Source organism: Bolinopsis microptera, chromosome 5 (assembly GCF_026151205.1).
Source record: "Bolinopsis microptera isolate Bmic1 chromosome 5, MBARI_Bmic_1.0, whole genome shotgun sequence".
Classification (NCBI taxonomy): Eukaryota; Metazoa; Ctenophora; class Tentaculata; order Lobata; family Bolinopsidae; genus Bolinopsis; species Bolinopsis microptera.
In genome coordinates, this window is record NC_087076.1 from 21,610,662 (window position 1) to 21,632,181 (window position 21,520).

Sequence of the window (21,520 nt, forward strand, 5' to 3'; positions counted from 1 at the left end):
CGTGTAGCTTAAAAAGCCTATATTTGAAACAAAAAGAAGCCTAGGTCATTGAAACTCATTCCATCGTATCCAACCGTCAGTAAGTGAGTGAATTGATTTAATCAATTAATTAATTTTTTGACTCCAGATAAAATTGCTGCTCCTGAAAAAGCTAGTCCTATAAAGGAAAGTGTAGCCCCATATGCCAAACCTCTTTCGAAGCCTTTAAAACCTGAGGCACTAAAAGGGCCAGAAAGTAAGTTTGGATGTTTGTGTAGCTTAAAAAGCCTATATTTGAAACGAAAAGAAGCCTAGGTCCTCATTCCATCATATCTAACCGTCAGTTAGTGAGTGAATTGGTTTCACCAGATGTCAAACCTCTTTCGAAGCCTCTAAAACCTGAAACACTAAAAAGGCCAGAAAATAAGTTTGAATGTTTGACGTCTGTGTTGCTATTAAAGCCTATAGTTGAAACTCATTATATTATATTTTGATGAGCAATAAATGAGTAAATTGGATGAAAAATGCTATAATTTTTGACTTCTGAAATGGTTAGTCCTCCAGAGAAAATTGCTGCCCCTACTCCTGAAAAAAAGAGTTCTACGGAGAAAATTGCTGCTATTGAAAAAGCTAGTCCTACAAAAGAAAGTGTAGCCCCAGATGCCAAACCTCTTTCGAAGCCTTCTGAAACTGTAAAAGGGCCAGAAAGTAAGTTTGGATGTTCGTGTATATAGCTTAAAAAGCATATATTTGAAACAAAAAGAAGCCTAGGTCATTGAAACTCATTCCATCATATCCAACCGTCAGAAAGTGAGTGAATTGATTTAATCAATTTATTAATTTTTTGACTCCAGATAAAATTGCTGCTCCTGAAAAAGCTAGTCTTACCAAGGAAAGTGTACAAAGGAAATGATAATATTAATAATAATAACTAGAAATTTATTCATCGCTTTATAGCCAAAAAGAACTCAAAATCCAAAGATTCAGTTCAAGCCATCTAAAGCGACTCATGAACATGTACATAAGAACTTAGCATTTTATGAAGTATGGTTTGTATGAGAAAGATATTATATGATACTTATATGAACACTTTTTCAAAGAGATGAGTCTTTAGTCTCTTTTTAAACAATGTACAATTAGCTTTGAAATCCTGTATTTTAAACCAAAAAGAAACTTAACATTGAAAGTCGGATTATTCACTATAGTAGGCAATGGTAAATTAGTTAAAGTAACTTATCAATTTTTATCTTCTAGACGTGTGATACGTTTTCTTTTTGATGGTAGAAAACTATCAATTAGAATCACTAACATTAGTCCTGAAGTGATGTTAGATATAATTTGTTGCAGTAAAAGCCTTCCTCCCCTGCCAAAAATATAGTGTAACGTATTATAATCATTTGTAGCCAGTATTTATGGAATTGTAACTGAAAATCATAAATGATTCAATATAATGTAAAATGTTTGCAGGTATATTATTTGAAAACTTCCAATTATATCGGAAAGTAATGGTTCAAAATATCAATTAAGGAATGTTGTGCTAACTTTAAAATGTTATGTTGTTCATTCCCACTCCTGCTTTGTTATGCATTAAGTCACTCATTTTATTTTGTGATGCATTTAGTCACTCATTTGCACTGTTAAATTTTCATGAATGGCTTTTAAACTCCTTTTCATGAAAATCGAAAGCATATTAAAATTCAAACTCAAATCATTGTTGTTCATGCAATCTTTAATTCGAACAAATTACGTTCATTATGCATTTTGTGTATGTGTGAGTCTAGTGCATTGTAATCTTCAGATTTGCCCAAAGTTGAGGACGCTCCCGACAGTCAAGAGGGTGCAGCATCAACAAGTAGTTCTGATGAACCTAATGATCTCTCACCTAATGACCACGTTCCAGATAGTCCTGGTGATGATAAACACGAAGAACTTGAACCAGACATCGCATGTAATGACCAAGCGGCTGACAGCCCTGATGACCATGGTCCAGACAGCCCTGTTGATGATGCACCAGACAGTCCTGTTGAGACTAACGATGTTGATGTCCATCTTGAACGAGAAAGCACCATGTCCGAGGAAGATGCTGCTGATGCCATGGATAGGCAAGTATCTGATCCCGTGTATATGCAAGATGATGACCTCGAACCTGAGCAGGCAGAACATGAAGCTGAAGATAAAAACGCTGTGCCTCAAGAGGAAGATAACGTAAATGATAAAGTGCAAACTCAGCTTAGCTTTGAGAGCTCCAACCAAGATGAAACTGACCCTGAAGAGGCAGATAGTCCCATGGAGGCCAACTCCTTCGACCAGATTGGTTCTGAGGAATCCAAGGAACCTGCTCCTGAAATAGTAAGTCCTCCTGAGGATATCGCAGCTCCTGAAAACGCTGGTCCTCCCAAAGAAATTGCCGCTCCGGTAGTTGTTTCAGGTGCCGAACCTCTTTCTAAGCCTATTGAAACTCAGACTGTGAAGGGGCCAGAAAGTAAGTTTGGGTGTTCATGTTGCATGGATTTCCTGTATTAAGGGCCCCAATATTGATTGAAATTCCACTGCCCTTAATCAAGCAGTTCAAGCTATGCTCTTTCACATAAATGGTCCTATTTAGCATCCAGAGTATGTATCTAAAAGATTATTAGATATAAGTTTAGTGCCCATTTTACAACATAACATTTATTTTACATGTGCTAAATGTATAATTTATCTGTCTTTTGTCTTTAAAAATGTAAAATTTCATCCTTTTAAACACATATCGTAGATCATCACATGCCTATCCTTTTCATTGATAGCCTAAATGTTTCGATTGATCTGAAAAACAAAGCAGGATAATGTCATGTTATTATGACATCATTTGTTAATGCACCGCCGCCCCTAATGAATGTGATTACAAAAATGTTTTTAAACCTTTAATAGCGACTTGTATTATTATATACAATTACAATTCATGTACATAATTAAGCCATGGTACTGGTAGTTTTAACCTCAGAAATAATAGCATATTTTTATTTATAATTCTCATTCAGAGTCTGAAAAGATAAAGGAGTTGGAAGACAAGATCTCTCAACTTGAATGTTCGTTGAAGAGTAAAGACGACACAATCACAAGCCTTCAATCGGAAGTTCAAAGACTAAACACAGAAATTAAGAGCCGATCTGGTAATTAGTTTACGATACGATTCTTTGCTGCATAGGGTTTGTTATTGATATTATTTTTATGGCAGTGCATACTTTTACTTTTTCATGGGTTATGTTATAGATATATTATATGCACTATGCAGTCATGACTCATGTTTGAGTTACAGAATATTCAATGAAGTGCCACAGGGTCGGTTGGATCCAGTATTTCATGCTCTGAGCCGAACTCCAAGCCAAACTCAGGTTGACTCGAAATAAACAATAATTAAACTATGTTTTATGGAGAATCAATCATGTACAACCACTGTCAATGATTTTCGACAGCTTATAAAACCTTTCTTGAGATTCAGTGTTCCCCTGCACTCTGCAGTGCAGTGTTTGGGCCTTCATTGTTCAAAAGGTTTACCAATCACCAACTTCCTCTGAACAGACCGTTAATTTGCCTTCAGGATTGATTCGCAATTTGCATGGTGTACGTGTTCTTATATTCAGTGTTCTCGATTATAATATGTCTCTCAACTTTACCTGCACCTAGACCTCATGTTATCAACTTTATTCGATAAAGATGTTTAATACAGAATTTTACATAAAATAGTAACCAACTATTTTTATTACCTATGTATTACTAGATCTGGTAGAATCCAAGAAGCCTGACAATATGTTTCGGTGGGATTCCACCGTGAAATCCCACGGAGCTGTGTCGGGCTTCTTGGCTTCTGTCCAAGATCTGGGATTATAACCATACGATATTTATGCGCTACGATTTCTTTTGAATTTGGCACTTGGGATGAAATTAAAGGAAGAGTTTGATATAATTTTCATGATCCCAGAGGCAAAATTTAATTCACCAAATCGGCTAATCGGTTGTTAATTATCAAGTAATTTGGCAGTATGATGTATTTTAAACCCGTTAATTAATACCGACCAATGTTTCAGTTCCCTCAAAGAAGCCCGCAAGTGCTATTTCTGATCCCAAGTCCAAATCGGTTGGAGCTAAGAAGACCAGACCTGCATCCGCTGCTAGAGCCGTCGCTAAACCTTCCCCTGTGTCCAATGGTACGGTCACTTTAGTAACATGTTAATTGATAAATTAGATTTTACTCCTGTGACCTGTAGTTATGCTAATAGTAGGCCAATTAACTGAACAACCACTTGACTATATTCAGTATTATGTTCTGCAGGTTTATTGTTTATTGATATCACTGTAGACTCAGTCTACTAGACTGTCTCTGAACTTACTGCCTTGCCTAATGCCTAATGGTAACTTCAGTTACAAGATGAAATTATCCACATGTTATGTGTATAATGATTCACATCAGATGTAACAGATTCTGTTACTGTAATTTTAGTTGGAGTAATTATTCAGCATAACGTGGGGACTCATTTTTCGTTATTATCAAAAGTTTTGGGAAATTGGGAGATTAGGTTTGGCCAAAGTTTCAATAACCGGTGAAAAACGATGTAAATTATTTCGGTATAATTTTCATAATAAGATCACTTTTATTTATATGTAGATCTTTAGAAAATAAAGATAACTGAATCGTATTTTTGCTGTATAATTGCGATTGATCACATTGCTTTAAAAATGTTTTTCTATGATTTCCAATCACCCTAAACTTTTCAGGTGTTGCTAAGAAACCAGCCGGAAGTCCCACCAAGAAACCCGGAAGTGCTACTACCCGTGCCAGACCAGTCAGTGCTGCCCCGAAAGCAGCACCCGGTGGCAAATCATCGGTCGGCAAAAAGTAAACCAACAATCTTATATTAACACTAAATACGACCACTTAGAGCCATTATTTTGTACAACATAAGCTCTGGATTAAAGAGCAAAACTGACAAAACCAGGAAATGAATTGAGAAAGTTGAGAGCATACAGACTACAGGCTATAGAGCCACGGTTACAGGCTAACGACCAGAGAAATAATCCAACTCGACGTCTAGTTACGAAATAGTGGCACATAAGTGTCCTGAAACTATTCTTATCTCCGGCGATAAATTGCCTCCACTAATCTTCGTATATTATATTTCGTACAAGAAAGGCCTCGCTCACTATTGCACTGTGTTGCAATTTTACTGGCCTTCATTTGTTGTAACTTCTGCTATCCACGTTGTAGTAGTATTTTACCTTTTGCTGGTATCTTATCCTTTAACGTTACATACTTCGTACCCGACCCGTTTGGTTATAAGTCGATTTTATAATTATTTAAAATACGAAAAACGTTTTAGTTAACTGACATTTTGAGCGTACAACTGCTCGAATGGCTTCCAATCGAAAAATAAGCGCAGTGGCTCAGGCTAAAAAGAGGTATTTGAACGTGCAAACAATGAAAATGTTATGTATGTAGGTATGTAGGTCGTAGGATGAACAACCACTTTCCCATAAATGATATTTATTCTCCAAGACACATCAGGTTAGATTGTCTCCGAGATCACTAATTTGCAACAGATTTTCCCCCCGTAGGGCCGGAAAAGGAGGAAACAGAGTAGAGATGACGAAGGGACTCGATGGAGGTAGGATAATCTTTACATTTACATGATCATACGTGTAGCAAGTACCGGCTAAAACAGTAGTCCTATACTCCTATAGCAGTAGCTATGTAGTCTAACGGTCTTATAGAACGTTTTGACTGATGTCCAATTGAAAAGGGTTTCAACAAATTTGTTGATAATATGTTGATATTATGTTGATATGTTGATATATGGGACTACTGTTTTAGTGTTTTGACTCGCCCTGTACTTTACTGTACTATTCAGAGTCTTGTTCGTTTAGCTGAAAGGTTTTGTTAACTTCCCAGCTAGAAGATTATTATTTCGCTCTTCTTTCCAAGCCTTTTTCCTTATGTTATACGGAGAATTTAAACTTTTCTTTGCATGAAGATGATTTTAATTTTCGTTTCAATGTTTACAAATGTGCGCTATTTGTTTGTTAAAGCAGTGCCTGCATGTACCAAATGTTTATCCTTCCTTCTAACACATAGCAAACGGACGGAAAAATCTAAGCTGGGTCGACTTGGGTACCATGGGGGAAAGTGAGTAAGAAGCGAGATAAAACTATCACTGAAACACAGAGCCAGCTGATCATTTAACACATCTTTTAACTTTGGAGCTACAAATCTCTTTTGAACACTATATTATAAAGCTCAATCATACAGCCTTTTATTTGTGATATGGGAGTTGTTACTATGGGTTTGAGATGTATTATGAATGAGTGGGGAATGTGAGAGGCTAAAACATTCCAAAATACTGCGATCATTATTATTGAGAGGTGTACTGTGCAGCATGAAGTTGAGATGATTATGTTTATAAAGTTTGGTAAAGTAGAGTAATCTCTCAAGCACTGGCGAATCCTCTATTTTCCTGTTTACCCTCTGTCACTTACAGTGGTTTGCAAAATTAATTTAAAACCACAACTCTGTGAATATTTCCGTGGAATCTCATGCACGAACACCAACTGCTGTGAATCCCATTCTTTAAAATATCTCTATCATTTCGTAATTCATGGAGTTGGACAAATCAAAGGTAGAAAATAGTCGATTGGATTTGTTCGTGCACGATAGTGAAGACTGCTTGCTACGTCTGTAACCGTTCTGGAGTGTTTAGTCTGGAGCAGCAGTTATCAACTAGTTTTCTTCTGATCTTTCATTTTAAAGCGTTGATTTCTTACTGCTTTATCGGAGTGTGTTATTAGTGAACGTTTTGATTCGACTACACAATTTTCTTTTCTTAAATACAGTGATTTGGCGTGAGATTGGCTGATTCTGATTCACTCTTCCGCTCAACCCGAGCGGTATAATTTCATCATAATATTATTCCATCTAGCAACATATCATATACCACACCTTCCCAACATTCCGATCAATTATCAAATAGTTCAATACATCTGCAGCAGTCGTCACCTGTGGAAACATCTGGAATCAGTTGGCGTGGTATTAAAGCCATTACTTAGAATTACAGTTACAGCTTACTTTAGTTCCGGTGTATTAATACATCATGGCCACAAGGCTAATACTGCGCACTGCGCGCACTGTACCACATTTCATTGTGGTAACTTGTAATTAATGAAATATGTAAGTTCTATTTCTAAGCATGGACAGATTAAAACTTCCAGCTCTTATCTTCCCTATAAAACTTAAAACTTTTAAAGAGTAAACCTTAATTTCCACTAATAATACTTGTCGTCAGTGCTATAATATGCACAACGCCACCACACTGTATGTTACATAATGTAACAAAAGCGTTACCTACAACCTTTACTGGTGCACACACACAGAAAAGGCTTGATTAGATTTAATTATAAAGGAAACGACATGGCATTACCTCTAATTAACTTGAGTCCATGACCTAATGGGAGCCCGTGTGGTTTCGTGGAAATTGGAATGTGGCGAGAATAAATGGGTTTAGTGCTGTGTATTGTGAAATATTGTATGTGCTGGCGCCGGCCACAATGTCAATTGCAGTTAATGTGACTGGGACTGTAGTATAGACTAGAATAGAATGGAACTATGTATGCTATGTAAGTGAATCCTACAACCTAGTCCGGTACATTCTTCAATAATGAGATCCTATTACTCCGACTCAATGAACTGGAAAACTTGCTATTTCTTTATACTGTAGGTGAGGTTGTACCGTACAACTACACCTTCACCACACAGTATAATCGTAGTGGTAAAATAGTTGGTAATGGTAAAATAGTTGGTGTTCATGTATCCTCACCCACAGTATAATCGTAGTGGTAAAATAGTTGGTGTTCATGTATCCTCACCCACAGTATAATCGTAGTGGTAAAATAGTTGGTGTTCATGTATCCTCACCCACAGTATAATCGTAGTGGTAAAATAGTTGGTGTTCATGTATCCTCACCCACAGTATACGTATAATCGTAGTGGTAAAATAGTTGGTGTTCATGTATCCTCACCCACAGTATAATCGTAGTGGTAAAATAGTTGGTGTTCATGTATCCTCACCCACAGTATAATCGTAGTGGTAAAATAGTTGGTGTTCATGTATCCTCACCCACAGTATAATCGTAGTGGTAAAATAGTTGGTGTTCATGTATCCTCACCCACAGTATAATCGTAGTGGTAAAATAGTTGGTAGTGGTAAAATAGTTGGTGTTCATGTATCCTTCCGTTTGATATCTTTAATAAACTATACAATCTAGACATGTATTCTACACTAAGTACACTCTCCGCGTAATTAGCAAGAGTTGGTACCTGTTAACACTCCACAAGAATGTTGCTGTCATGGCTCAATTTGACTGGCATCTTACTGCTAGAGAGTAGAGAGAGATATAATGTTATGTAGAGAGAAACTTTGTAAACCCATATAATTTCAACTAGGTTTGGGTTGAAAGAATGGGCTGTTGGCTCGAGATCACTTGTTGTGGAAACAAACATATTCTAGTTTTATCAATAGAAATTGTATCCTAATTTTTAACTTTATTTAATAGTAATTATACAGCTTTATTTAACACAAAAGATGGAAAGTTTTTATTGACAGCAATGACACTAGATTTACTCATAATCCAACCTCTACCCTCCTCATTCAGCGACCAATCAACAGTTCTGAACTGTCATCAACCAATCAACTCACATCTTTACTTCTCCACCATTAACATCAATATAATATCATCTCAAATACACTAAGAAAGTAAGATGGGTGGATCAGAGAGCAAAGGTGGACAAAAAACCGGTGATATCACCTTGTACAGAAGAAACCAGGAAGCTAGATTCAAGCCTTTTGCATCATACAGCGAGGGTAGGCTCCAATAATTGTACTGAAGCAGTTTAGTGTTGTCACGTCTTGTCAAACTCAAATGAGGTTGATATAATATCTTTCAATCTCTCGTATTTCTAATTGGTTCGGGGTTATCCACTAAGAATTTCCAAATTTCAAATTAAAATACTCTTAAAAAGAGAAGAGGGAGACATTTTCATTAATCTCATGAGCCAGTACGTTGTTTTAATGTCTTGATAAATGCGTGTAATCGTGGTATTTACAGTTTTACGTATTATCGCTTGAAAAGGGAAAATGGTTGATTATCAATATACCATTAGCAGAGCATTAGTGAGAGTAATTCAATGTGATTTGCCTGTCATGTCACGGTGAAATCGGTAATATTCCTCAGGGTAAATATCTGAAAATCATCGTCCCTAGCAGTAATAATATCTCTTCCTCGCCGTTTTTTATCTTATCGTTATCATGTTTGCACGCATGACGTGTAACCGTTAAAGCATGCTGTATGTAACCAACACAGGTCATCGTCGTATGTTATCTTTAAACAAATCCGATTGGTAAGATTTTAAATCTTAGTTTTTGGATAATTATTAGCCGAGTAAAAAATGTAATAATAGACTTATATTATTAGACAGTTAGACTGTGCAATATAATTAGCTTAGACCCAGTGAACTCTTCTTATCTCATATTATATTATCATTTATCTGAAATGTTGCAATTCTCAAATTTGTATTACGCTAAATGTGATATTCCTAGAATGAGTAATAGAACCCACGCCAAGATTAAATCACGCCCACACCCACACCCACACCCACACCCACACCCACACCCACACACACACACACACACACACACACACACACACACACACACACACACACACACACACACACACACACACACACACACACACACACACACACACACACACACACACACACACACACACACACACACACACACACACACACACACACACACACACACACACACACACACACACACACCCACACCCACACACACACACACACACACCCACACCCACACACACACACACACACACACACACACACATACACACACACACACACACACACACACCCACACCCTGCATACCAGCCCTCTAATTCTTACCTGACCAACACCTCCCAACCCTCACACACTTACAGGAGTTCTCTCTAGTTCTTGTTAACAACAATCAGACCCACACCCTCTCTCTCTCTCTCTCTCTCTCTCTCTCGCTCTCTCTCTCTCTCTCTCTCTCTCTCTCTCTCTCTCTCTCGCTCTCTCTCTCTCTATCTCTCTCTATCTCTCTCTATCTCTCTCTCTCTCTCTCTCTCCCTCTCTCTCTATCTCTATCTCTATCTTCCTCTCTATCTCTCTCTCTCGCTCTCTCTCTCTCTCTCTCTCTCTCTCTCTCTCTCTCTCTCTCTCTCTCTCTCTCTCTCTCTCTCTCTCTCTCTCTCTCTCTCTCTCTCTCTCTCTCTCTCTCTCTCTCTCTCTCTCTCTCTCTCTCTCTCTCTCTCTCTCTCTCTCTCTCTCTCTCTCTCTCTCTCTCTCTCTCTTTCTCTCTCTCTCTCTCTCTCTCTCTCTCTCTCTCTCTCTATCTCTCTCTATCTCTCTCTCTCTCTCTCTCTTTATCTCTATCTCTATCTCTATCTTCCTCTCTATCTCTCTCTCCTCACTCCATCCCTCCCTACAGTTACGCATACTAACACTCTGTAATCTGTATTCGCATAATATCATAACACTGTCCTGGAGCCGAGATTTGTAAATTTCTGGAGAGTTTGTAAAAATTATCTGACAGTTGTGGGAATGTTCACGGTGGTAATATAATGCTGTGATTTTTAACTACTTACCTACTGCATACTAAGTGCTTTACTCGCTCTGTTGACGTGGTAGCACATTCTCAGTAATATTACAACGAGTTCACTGCTATTTCCTACTTGCTCTACTCGACTTGTAGATTTACAGAAATCCCAAATGGTGTAAGAAGTCTTTTCCATTCCAATGTGATGGTGTGACTAGTAGATAAGTATATAGTACATTATAATATTATGTGGATTATATTGAATTGTAGCCTGTATGACAAAATTATTTTAAGCACGTGCACATCATATCCTAAGGAAAACGTTAAGGTCATGAACAAAATTTAGTTAGTTACATTGACAAAACTTCAACTATGTAGAGATCACCTTTCCCAAGAACAGCAAGTGTCATCCTTTGACAACCTGAACTTTTAAACACTCTTGACAAGTTTGAGGGTTTGCTCCAAGAGGAGAAGTTGGAGGAGTATAACAAACAGAAGGTTTACACAAAGTTTAATGCTGTAGTCTACCTTCAGAAACGGGCAATTCCACATTTACACAACCCACTTACCGCTGTGATTTCCCCGGGCTGCGAGCTCGTTTGTCTTTTATCTTCAGTGGCTTGTACAAAGCCAATTATATTATGGGACGCAAAGTAAGCCTGAAATGGGAATACTGCCAGCTTATACTTATAATACTCGCTCCAATAATATTATAAAGCCAATGGCTTTGGGTATGAAAATTGTCAAATTAAACTACCTACATATCAATATTTGGCAAACTCTGCTCATGATGCTGAACCAACTTGTCGTTAGGGCTACACTACCCAGGAGCAGATGCTATTCTTAGCTCTATATTTCAAATAGGGTCTCGTACGTAGCTGTATTCTCAATTATATTTAGACTTTATGTGGATAATATATAATATATAATATAATATAATATATATATCTCACTTTCAAGATATAAAAATATATCCGACCTCTTAAATTTTTTTCTTGGCAGCACGTTCAACTTTTGATGTAGCACAGCATTGCACCCGATATTTTACAACCCCTATTGTTGTTTTCTTAACTGTAAAGACAAGAAGTTTTTATAACCATTTAATATATTAGCACCAGGATTTACTTATTTTATTAATAAGTTAATTAGTTAATCAATCATTCGATCAGTAAAAAGAGTAAGAATGACCTTATTTTCAGAGGAGCACGCAGTGAAGTTAATGCTCCGAGGACGTGGGATTGTCTGCTATCCCCCAACTGATTTCTCCCTGGACGGAATCAGCTCGGAGAAGCCGGATGAGACTCTGAAGATTAACTGGGTTTATGGTTACCGGGGCCGAGACAGTCAGGATAATATCTACTCCCTGCCTAGCAGTAAGTTGTTGTTTCTGTTTCGTGTATTGCATTGTTTAGGCTTCTGGTTAAAAGCTTTGTTCCTTTTAATTATGGTTAATTAAATCTGCACAAAAGGCAACATGATTCGACCACAATTAAACCCAAATTTATACTATCCACTGCGTGTTTTACAGCCAAAACATGACCAAGTTGCTGATGTTGGTTTGACACCCAACTAACCCTACACTTTCCCCCAGACGAGTTGCTCTACTACCAAGCAGCTGTAGGAGTAATCTACAACCCGGCTACCAAGACCCAGCGCTTCTACCAGGGCCACAACGATGATATCAAGAGTATCGCCCTGAACCCAGCTAACCCCAGTATTGTAGCTACGGGGCAAGCAGCTGGACACGACGAGAAGGAGGGCGATGTGAGTGTAACACTTCTTTTTAACCCACGGATACAGGTGTTACACATTGTGTTACAGGTGTAACACGTGCTGTTACAGGTGTAACACATTGTGTTACAGGTGTTACACGTACTGTAACAGGTGTTAAACATTGTGTTACAGAGTTACAGGTGTTACACATTGTGTTACTGGTGTTACACATTGTGTTACTGGTGTAACACGTGCTGTTACAGGTGTTACACATTGTGTTACAGCTGTTACACATTGTGTTACAGGTGTAACACATTGTGTTACTGGTGTTACACATTGTGTTACTGGTGTAACACTGCAACTGTACATGTAACACGTCACACACTGTTCGCACACTCGCTCGCAAAGGGCCGCTTTGTTGTTTGTTTAACATACTTGAATACCTTAGCTTCACACACACACACACGCTTGTAATTTGTACGTGTCATTAAATTGTGTAAGTCCGGTCATGAAAACAGGTGACGATCAAATTAAAATACATTTAATGATCGCTACCTTTATACATTATACATGTACATCATGTACATTGTACATATTAAAGCTTTGTTTATAGCTTTGTGGCAATATTAACCCTCTTTACATAACTGGTATAATTCCAGAAAAGAAAGAAAACCCGCTATATTTATCAAGATTGTCATCTATATTAGAGTGGCATTATAATACAGTAAGGGCACTTCAGAACACTATTGAAATGTGTATGAAAAGTCCCCCGTAGTCGTGCTTCTAAGGGGCTAGGACCAACATAATTTAGTAGATCGCTAGACTCTTTGTTACAGTGCCAAACATTTCATCCTTTCAAACAATCATGTCAGTCGTGTTTGAATATTTCTGTTCGTGCGAAATCAAAGGGAAACTGTTAGATCATGCTTGCCCTCTGGTTACATATTATTTAGTTGTTGTGGTGAAAACAGCAGTTTGTAGATCATGTTTGCCCTCTGGTTACATATTATTTAGTTGTTGTGGTGAAAACAGTAGTTTGTAGATCATGTTTGCCCTCTGGTTACATATTATTTAGTTGTTGTGGTGAAAACAGTAGTTTGTAGATCATGTTTGCCCTCTGGTTACATATTATTTAGTTGTTGTGGTGAAAACAGCAGTTTGTAGATTATGCTTGCCCTCTGGTTACATATTATTTAGTTGTTGTGGTGAAAACAGCAGTTTGTAGATTATGCTTGCCCTCTGGTTACATATTATTTAGTTGTTGTGGTGAAAACAGCAGTTTGTAGATTATGCTTGCCCTCTGGTTACATATTATTTAGTTGTTGTGGTGAAAACAGCAGTTTGTAGATTATGCTTGCCTTGTGGTTACATATTATTTAGTTGTTGTGGTGAAAACAGCAGTTTGTAGATTATGCTTGCCCTCTGGTTACATATTATTTAGTTGTTGTGGTGAAAACAGCAGTTTGTAGATTATGCTTGCCCTCTGGTTACATATTACTAGCAGGAACCCGTCTAACCCTAAAATGGTGTCAAGACTCAAGAGACTAAAACAATTATTACCTATTTAATTCGCATTTTTGACACCACTTGGGGTACCAAATTTTGGGCTCTAAAACTCCTATTTCTTGGCCAATTTTTTATTTTTTCATGCGGATTTGGAGGCCATTAAAGCATTTGACCCAGTCAAAAAAGTTTTAGTTGTATATCTTTTACGGTTTTTGCAGAAATTCGCGTTAAAGTTGATGCCGTGGTGTCAGTAAAATGGCACAGATAAATATATATATATCGTCTCGCTTTATATATAGTAAGATTTAGTTGTTGTGGTGAAAACAGCAGTTTGTAGATTATGTTTGCCTTCTGGTTACATATTATTTAGTTGTTGTGGTGAAAACAGCAGTTTGTAGATCATGTTTGCCCTCTGGTTACATATTATTTAGTTGTTGTGGTGAAAACAGCAGTTTGTAGATCATGCTTGCCCTCTGGTTACATATTATTTAGTTGTTGTGGTGAAAACAGCAGTTTGTAGATCATGCTTGCCCTCTGGTTACATATTATTTAGTTGTTGTGGTGAAAACAGCAGTTTGTAGATTATGCTTGCCCTCTGGTTACATATTATTTAGTTGTTGTGGTGAAAACAGCAGTTTGTAGATCATGCTTGCCTTGTGGTTACATATTATTTAGTTGTTGTGGTGAAAACAGCAGTTTGTAGATTATGCTTGCCTTCTGGTTACATATTATTTAGTTGTTGTGGTGAAAACAGCAGTTTTTAGATCATGTTTGCCCTCTGGTTACATATTATTTAGTTGTTGTGGTGAAAACAGCAGTTTGTAGATTATGCTTGCCTTCTGGTTACATATTATTTAGTTGTTGTGGTGAAAACAGCAGTTTGTAGATCATGTTTGCCCTCTGGTTACATATTATTTAGTTGTTATGGTGAAAACAGCAGTTTGTAGATCATGTTTGCCCTCTGGTTACATATTATTTAGTTGTTGTGGTGAAAACAGCAGTTTGTAGATCATGTTTGCCCTCTGGTTACATATTATTTAGTTGTTGTGGTGAAAACAGCAGTTTGTAGATCATGTTTGCCCTCTGGTTACATATTATTTAGTTGTTGTGGTGAAAACAGCAGTTTGTAGATCATGTTTGCCCTCTGGTTACATATTATTTAGTTGTTGTGGTGAAAACAGCAGTTTGTAGATCATGTTTGCCCTCTGGTTACATATTATTTAGTTGTTGTGGTGAAAACAGCAGTTTGTAGATTATGCTTGCCCTCTGGTTACATATTATTTAGTTGTTGTGGTGAAAACAGCAGTTTGTAGATTATGCTTGCCCTCTGGTTACATATTATTTAGTTGTTGTGGTGAAAACAGCAGTTTGTAGATCATGTTTGCCTTGTGGTTACATATTATTTAGTTGTTGTGGTGAAAACAGCAGTTTGTAGATCATGTTTGCCTTGTGGTTACATATTATTTAGTTGTTGTGGTGAAAACAGCAGTTTGTAGATCATGTTTGCCCTCTGGTTACATATTATTTAGTTGTTGTGGTGAAAACAGCAGTTTGTAGATTATGTTTGCCCTCTGGTTACATATTATTTAGTTGTTGTGGTGAAAACAGCAGTTTGTAGATTATGCTTGCCTTCTGGTTACATATTATTTAGTTGTTGTGGTGAAAACAGCAGTTTGTAGATCATGTTTGCCCTCTGGTTACATATTATTTAGTTGTTGTGGTGAAAACAGCAGTTTGTAGATTATGTTTGCCCTCTGGTTACATATTATTTAGTTGTTGTGGTGAAAACAGCAGTTTGTAGATCATGCTTGCCCTCTGGTTACATATTATTTAGTTGTTGTGGTGAAAACAGCAGTTTGTAGATTATGCTTGCCCTCTGGTTACATATTATTTAGTTGTTGTGGTGAAAACAGCAGTTTGTAGATTATGCTTGCCCTCTGGTTACATATTATTTAGTTGTTGTGGTGAAAACAGCAGTTTGTAGATTATGCTTGCCCTCTGGTTACATATTATTTAGTTGTTGTGGTGAAAACAGCAGTTTGTAGATTATGCTTGCCCTCTGGTTACATATTATTTAGTTGTTGTGGTGAAAACAGCAGTTTGTAGATTATGCTTGCCCTCTGGTTACATATTATTTAGTTGTTGTGGTGAAAACAGCAGTTTGTAGATCATGTTTGCCCTCTGGTTACATATTATTTAGTTGTTGTGGTGAAAACAGCAGCTTGTAGATTATGTTTGCCCTCTGGTTACATATTATTTAGTTGTTGTGGTGAAAACAGCAGTTTGTAGATTATGCTTGCCCTCTGGTTATATATTATTTAGTTGTTGTGGTGAAAACAGCAGTTTGTAGATTATGCTTGCCCTCTGGTTACATATTATTTAGTTGTTGTGGTGAAAACAGCAGTTTGTAGATTATGCTTGCCCTCTGGTTACATATTATTTAGTTGTTGTGGTGAAAACAGCAGTTTGTAGATCATGTTTGCCCTCTGGTTACATATTATTTAGTTGTTGTGGTGAAAACAGCAGTTTGTAGATTATGCTTGCCCTCTGGTTACATATTATTTAGTTGTTGTGGTGAAAACAGCAGTTTGTAGATCATGTTTGCCCTCTGGTTACATATTATTTAGTTGTTGTGGTGAAAACAGCAGTTTGTAGATTATGCTTGCCCTCTGGTTACATATTATTTAGTTGTTGTGGTGAAAACAGCAGTTTGTAGATTATGCTTGCCCTCTGGTTACATATTATTTAGTTGTTGTGGTGAAAACAGCAGTTTGTAGATTATGCTTGCCCTCTGGTTACATATTATTTAGTTGTTGTGGTGAAAACAGCAGTTTGTAGATTATGTTTGCCCTCTGGTTACATATTATTTAGTTGTTGTGGTGAAAACAGCAGTTTGTAGATTATGCTTGCCCTCTGGTTACATATTATTTAGTTGTTGTGGTGAAAACAGCAGTTTGTAGATTATGCTTGCCCTCTGGTTACATATTATTTAGTTGTTGTGGTGAAAACAGCAGTTTGTAGATTATGCTTGCCCTCTGGTTACATATTATTTAGTTGTTGTGGTGAAAACAGCAGTTTGTAGATCATGCTTGCCTTCTGGTTACATATTATTTAGTTGTTGTGGTGAAAACAGCAGTTTGTAACTAATTACAACTTGCTAACATTTAACTTAAATTCGTATGATAATTTAATCATCTGATGAAGGACAATCATCAATTCACCGTCCGAGCTAACTGACTAAACAATTTTGTGTGTTCATTAAATTTTCTGACGTGTTTAATAAGATTCGAGTTTAAAGGATAAGCTGTTTCTGGAATGATAGATTATCTTGTTCTTACTCAAGTTTAGTCAGATATTCTAAATATTTAATCTAATGAGACTCAATAGTCAATAACTGTTCAGTGTTAATAATAAAATAATAATTTAAACTTATAGATTATAGTGGCACAACAACTTAAAATGCACAGGTGTGCCACGAAAACAAGTCAGGATACAAGAAAACCTGAAAAGCAATCCACATTTAGGTTCCAAACCATAGAAAATTGTAAAGACTTGATACACTAAATTACAAGGTTAAGGGTATGCACTTAACAGTAGAAACGTTGAAAAAGTAGTAAATTAATTAATATCAAAAGCACGTTTAAAAAGAAACGTTTTCAGATACACTTTAAAAGATTCCAGTGACATGCAATTCTTAATTTCAAGAGGCAGCTCATTCCATAATTTAGGGCCAACCTTCTGAAACGATCTTTCTCCATACTGTGAATATACTCTTGGTTCAGTCAAATAGATAAGATGATTATAATTGGCATATTTAAACATATCACTTAAATAATCTGGTCCCATACCATTAAGACATTTATAGACAAGAAGCAATAACTTATATTGAATTCTGTAACTAATAGGCAGCCAATGAAGGTCTTTCAGAGTGTCTCCTAGATGATCATATTTATATAGTCCTACTATAGCTTTAGCAGCTGCATTCTGAACGAGTTGGAGTTGGTGGATGAGGTTGTCACTAATTCCATAATAAAGAGCATTGCAGTAGTCCAATTTGCAGACAATGATGCTGTTAATTATAAGCTTGAGCTGAGCTTTACTAAAGAGATATTTTCTCCTTATTACATTCCTACAAGGAGTCTGAAACAATGCTTTTTGAGGGACATGATTTGAGGCTCAAAAGTAAGATGATGGTCAATTTGAACACCAAGGTTCTTTGTTGTGCTGACAAATCTGATACAGGTATCATTTGATAGCTTAACTCCCCCTATACTGACCTGGTTAAGAACTTGAGGTGAGGCGATGATAAGTATTTGTGTTTTTCCAGGATTAAGTTGAAGGCAATATTCAACCATCCAGCGCTGTATGGTCCTAGCGCAATTCACAATTTGGATGCCCAGAACATTTACCTGATCACAAGGTTTGAAAGTTTTATATACCTGGTGGTCATCTGCATATCCTTGCACATTGAATCCAGATTTCTCGATGGTCCTATACAGAGATCTGATGTATATGTTGAATAGCACCGGTCCTAACACAGAACCTTGAGGTACACCAAATTCTAGAATGATCGTATCACTAGTAGAAGAGCCTATTCTGGTTCTTTGAGTGCGGCCTACCAGGAAACTCTTGAACCATTTAAGAGCAGTACCTCCGATATGGATCTCTTCAGAAAGAATTTTGAGTAATTTTCTGTGTTCCACTGTGTCAAAGGCTGCAGATAAATCGAGCATCATGAGAACAGTGGAGGATTTGCTATCACATGCCAGCAGTAGGTCATTTGTTACTTTTAACAAGATGGTCTCAGTAGAATGGAACTTCTTATAGGCAGATTGCTGTGGAACATTGAGATCATTTTTAGCCAGATGTTCATTTAACCTTTTCAGCACAACTCTCTCGATGAGTTTACCCAGAAAAGAGAGGTTAGATATAGGTCGATAGCTCTTGAAGTCATTTGGATCAAGTTTGTGGTCCTTGATGGTAGGAATAATGTGAGCAGTCTTCAAACCGTCGAATGTGCCCTTAGCTAGAGACTGGTTCACCAGTTTGCACAAGACAGGAATGAAACTTGTGATATTGTCTTTGAGGACAGTTGTTGGAAGAAAATCAGATGGTGCACACTTGATTCCACTTTCTTTGATTATTTCAGACAGCTCATCCTCTGTGCATGGTTCAAATTCATATAACCGACCTTCACAGTTGGAATTGTTCTGTTGATTCATAATGTGTTTATCAACATCAAAATCTTCTATGCTGGGGAAATCTTTCCTAATGTTCTTGATCTTTTCATTGAAGTAGTGATTTAAATCACTGCAAAGTTTTGAAACATCTTCTGATTCTGGGAGAGGAGTATTCTGATGTCTGTCAAGCTCACGATTGACAATGCTATATATAGCTTTAACATCATGTTGATTTTTGTCAAGTAAACCTTTATAATACTGTTGTTTTTTAAGATTAGCCATGTTTGTTGTTTCATCTCGGATCTCTTCAAAGAGTATCCTGTTCTCCTCACTTTTATGCTTAGTTCTCTCGGCTTTCCTTCTAAGTTTCCTTTGATCTTTGTACTCAGAATCAAACCAGGGAGCATGGGGAACAAAGCTTATAGTCTTTTGGACCAAAGGTGCATGTTCATCGAGGACACTACCAATGCATTGGAAAAATTGTTCACAAGATTCAACAAAGCAGTCTGCCAATTCATAGTCAGAGGAACACATCAGTAAATCAATCGCCAACTGATCACAATCCACGGTTTTAAGCTGTCTAGTATTGATTGTTTTAGGAGCTTTGAGGTTAGTTTGAAACTTCTTGGTGGCAAATATGATGGGGAAGTGATCACTCAGGGTACAGTTTTTCAGGATTTCAATTGTAGACATTTCAATCAAGTTACTCTGGTCAAAGAGCAGGTCAATAGTTCCTCCACTCATGTGGGTCGGATTTTCAATAAGTTGCTTGAAACCATAAGATGAGGTGGTCTGCAGCAGTTCAGTTGAGTTTACAGTAATTGACTCTGTGTGAATATTGAAATCTCCTCCAATTATTATATAGTCACTTTTCAGACTTGCAGAACCCAATAAGTCATCAAGTTCCTCAAAGAACTTCTTTGAGACAGGGCCAGTTCGATAGATGCATAGGACAAGGATCTTCATGTCAGGAGTGCACTTTATAGATCCAGCGATGAATTCAAAGGTTGTCAGGTTCGGAACTTTCAAATTAACAACAGAGAAATGTAATGCCATGTTGTAAATCAGAGCAGTGCCACCACCTCTGTTGTTTGCTCTGAAATCATGAACAATACTGTAGCCATATGATTTTATAACTGCTGTTGTAGTATTGGCTTGGTCAGATAACCATGTTTCAGTTACAATAGCAACGTCTACATCATGATCTTGAAGTAAGCACATAATGTCGTCACACTTATTATTAAGACTTCTAGCATTCCAGATCATATATCGAAGTTGATGCAATTTCTTTGGTTTGGAGGAAACTAGTTTTTTGAATAATAAGATAGGGAGGCTTTAAGTTTCTCTTGCTGAACCCGGTAAGAAGGACACTCAGTAGAAAATGCAGCATGTTTACATAAATCATCAGGTGAGCCAGACTTTTTGCAGTTGATACAACAGTATGTGGGCATTAGATCATTTTTCTCCTCTGAATTGTTGTCCTTATTATCACATTGTTGAGTTTCATGTCCAGGGGCGGCGCAGAAACCACAATACACTTCGTTTTTACAAGTCTTAGAATAGTGACCAAAGCCTTGACACTTGTTACATCTCTTTATGTAAAGTTGGTCATACACTTGGCAAGACAGTAAACCGAAGAACAACCTGTTATTATTATCTCGTATAGCAATTCTAATATTATCACTCAACCTTATGATGGCTTGTTTGATATTTTGGTTTGCACGGAGAGGTTTCACAGACAGAACATCAAACAGTGAAGAGTCTGCTTTGAGGCAGTGAGAAATGTAAGGATTTTGCTTCAGGATGGTGTTCCTTATCTCTTCTTTGTGATCTCTACTAAAATCCTTAGGTAGACCAACAACTGAGATAGTGGGATATCTTTGCTTTGGTTCTTTCAGTTGATTAGCAGCTATACCTGATGATATCAGCTCTGTCTTCAGATTATCTCGTGAAGCTTGGGTTGGTAATATGAGTACTTGATCACCATTACTATCAACATATTGCTTATGAACCTGGATTCCATTATCAACCACTGTCTTTTCTAGATCTTTACATGGAACATTAGCACCTTTTGTAACAACCAGCAAGGATTTTGTTCTTATTTCATCGAGCCGCACGTTCTCACCCTGATCAGTAGCTGGTTTCAAGGTACACTGTGCTTTGGCTGTCGAGATGAGATTATCAACAGGGGAATGGTTAATAGATTTCCCAGCAATTACATTCTCCAATAATTTCTTAATCTCTGTGACATCACTAGCTAAGTGTGTTACTCTGTTGTCAAGTACCTGAACATGATCATTAGTTGTGCTAGTCTGCTTCACTTGATGATGTGTAAAGCAAGGATCACACATAAAGAGAAAGTTTCCCATATGTTGTTCTTTACTTTTGTTCGAACTGTTTTGTACAAAAGCTGTGTAGAAAGACTTGGTACAGGGATTATTGGGCATTGACTTAGACTTGGGCCT

General features: G+C 37.2%; 1 protein-coding gene across 21 annotated transcripts in view; it reads left to right on the forward strand.

Annotated features, from left to right (window-relative positions):
* The window catches only part of LOC134814786 (77 kDa echinoderm microtubule-associated protein-like), a 45,484-nt gene that overhangs the window by 5,114 nt on the left and 18,850 nt on the right, over positions 1 to 21,520 (forward strand). For 13 of the 21 annotated variants that reach the window (XM_063823034.1, XM_063823036.1, XM_063823047.1 and 10 more), the window contains 10 exons: positions 128 to 235; positions 1,778 to 2,461; positions 3,000 to 3,131; positions 3,300 to 3,353; positions 4,047 to 4,166; positions 4,735 to 4,855; positions 5,557 to 5,621; positions 6,089 to 6,139; positions 11,856 to 12,029; positions 12,248 to 12,420. In XM_063823034.1, coding sequence (XP_063679104.1) covers positions 128 to 235; positions 1,778 to 2,461; positions 3,000 to 3,131; positions 3,300 to 3,353; positions 4,047 to 4,166; positions 4,735 to 4,855; positions 5,557 to 5,621; positions 6,089 to 6,139; positions 11,856 to 12,029; positions 12,248 to 12,420 — 1,682 coding nt within the window. Of the gene's footprint in view, positions 1 to 127; positions 236 to 543; positions 688 to 1,777; positions 2,462 to 2,999; positions 3,132 to 3,299; positions 3,354 to 4,046; positions 4,167 to 4,734; positions 4,856 to 5,556; positions 5,622 to 6,088; positions 6,140 to 11,855; positions 12,030 to 12,247; positions 12,421 to 21,520 lie in introns of all 21 variants that reach the window. The other 8 variants (XM_063823055.1, XM_063823035.1, XM_063823040.1 and 5 more) reach the window with 8 other exon arrangements.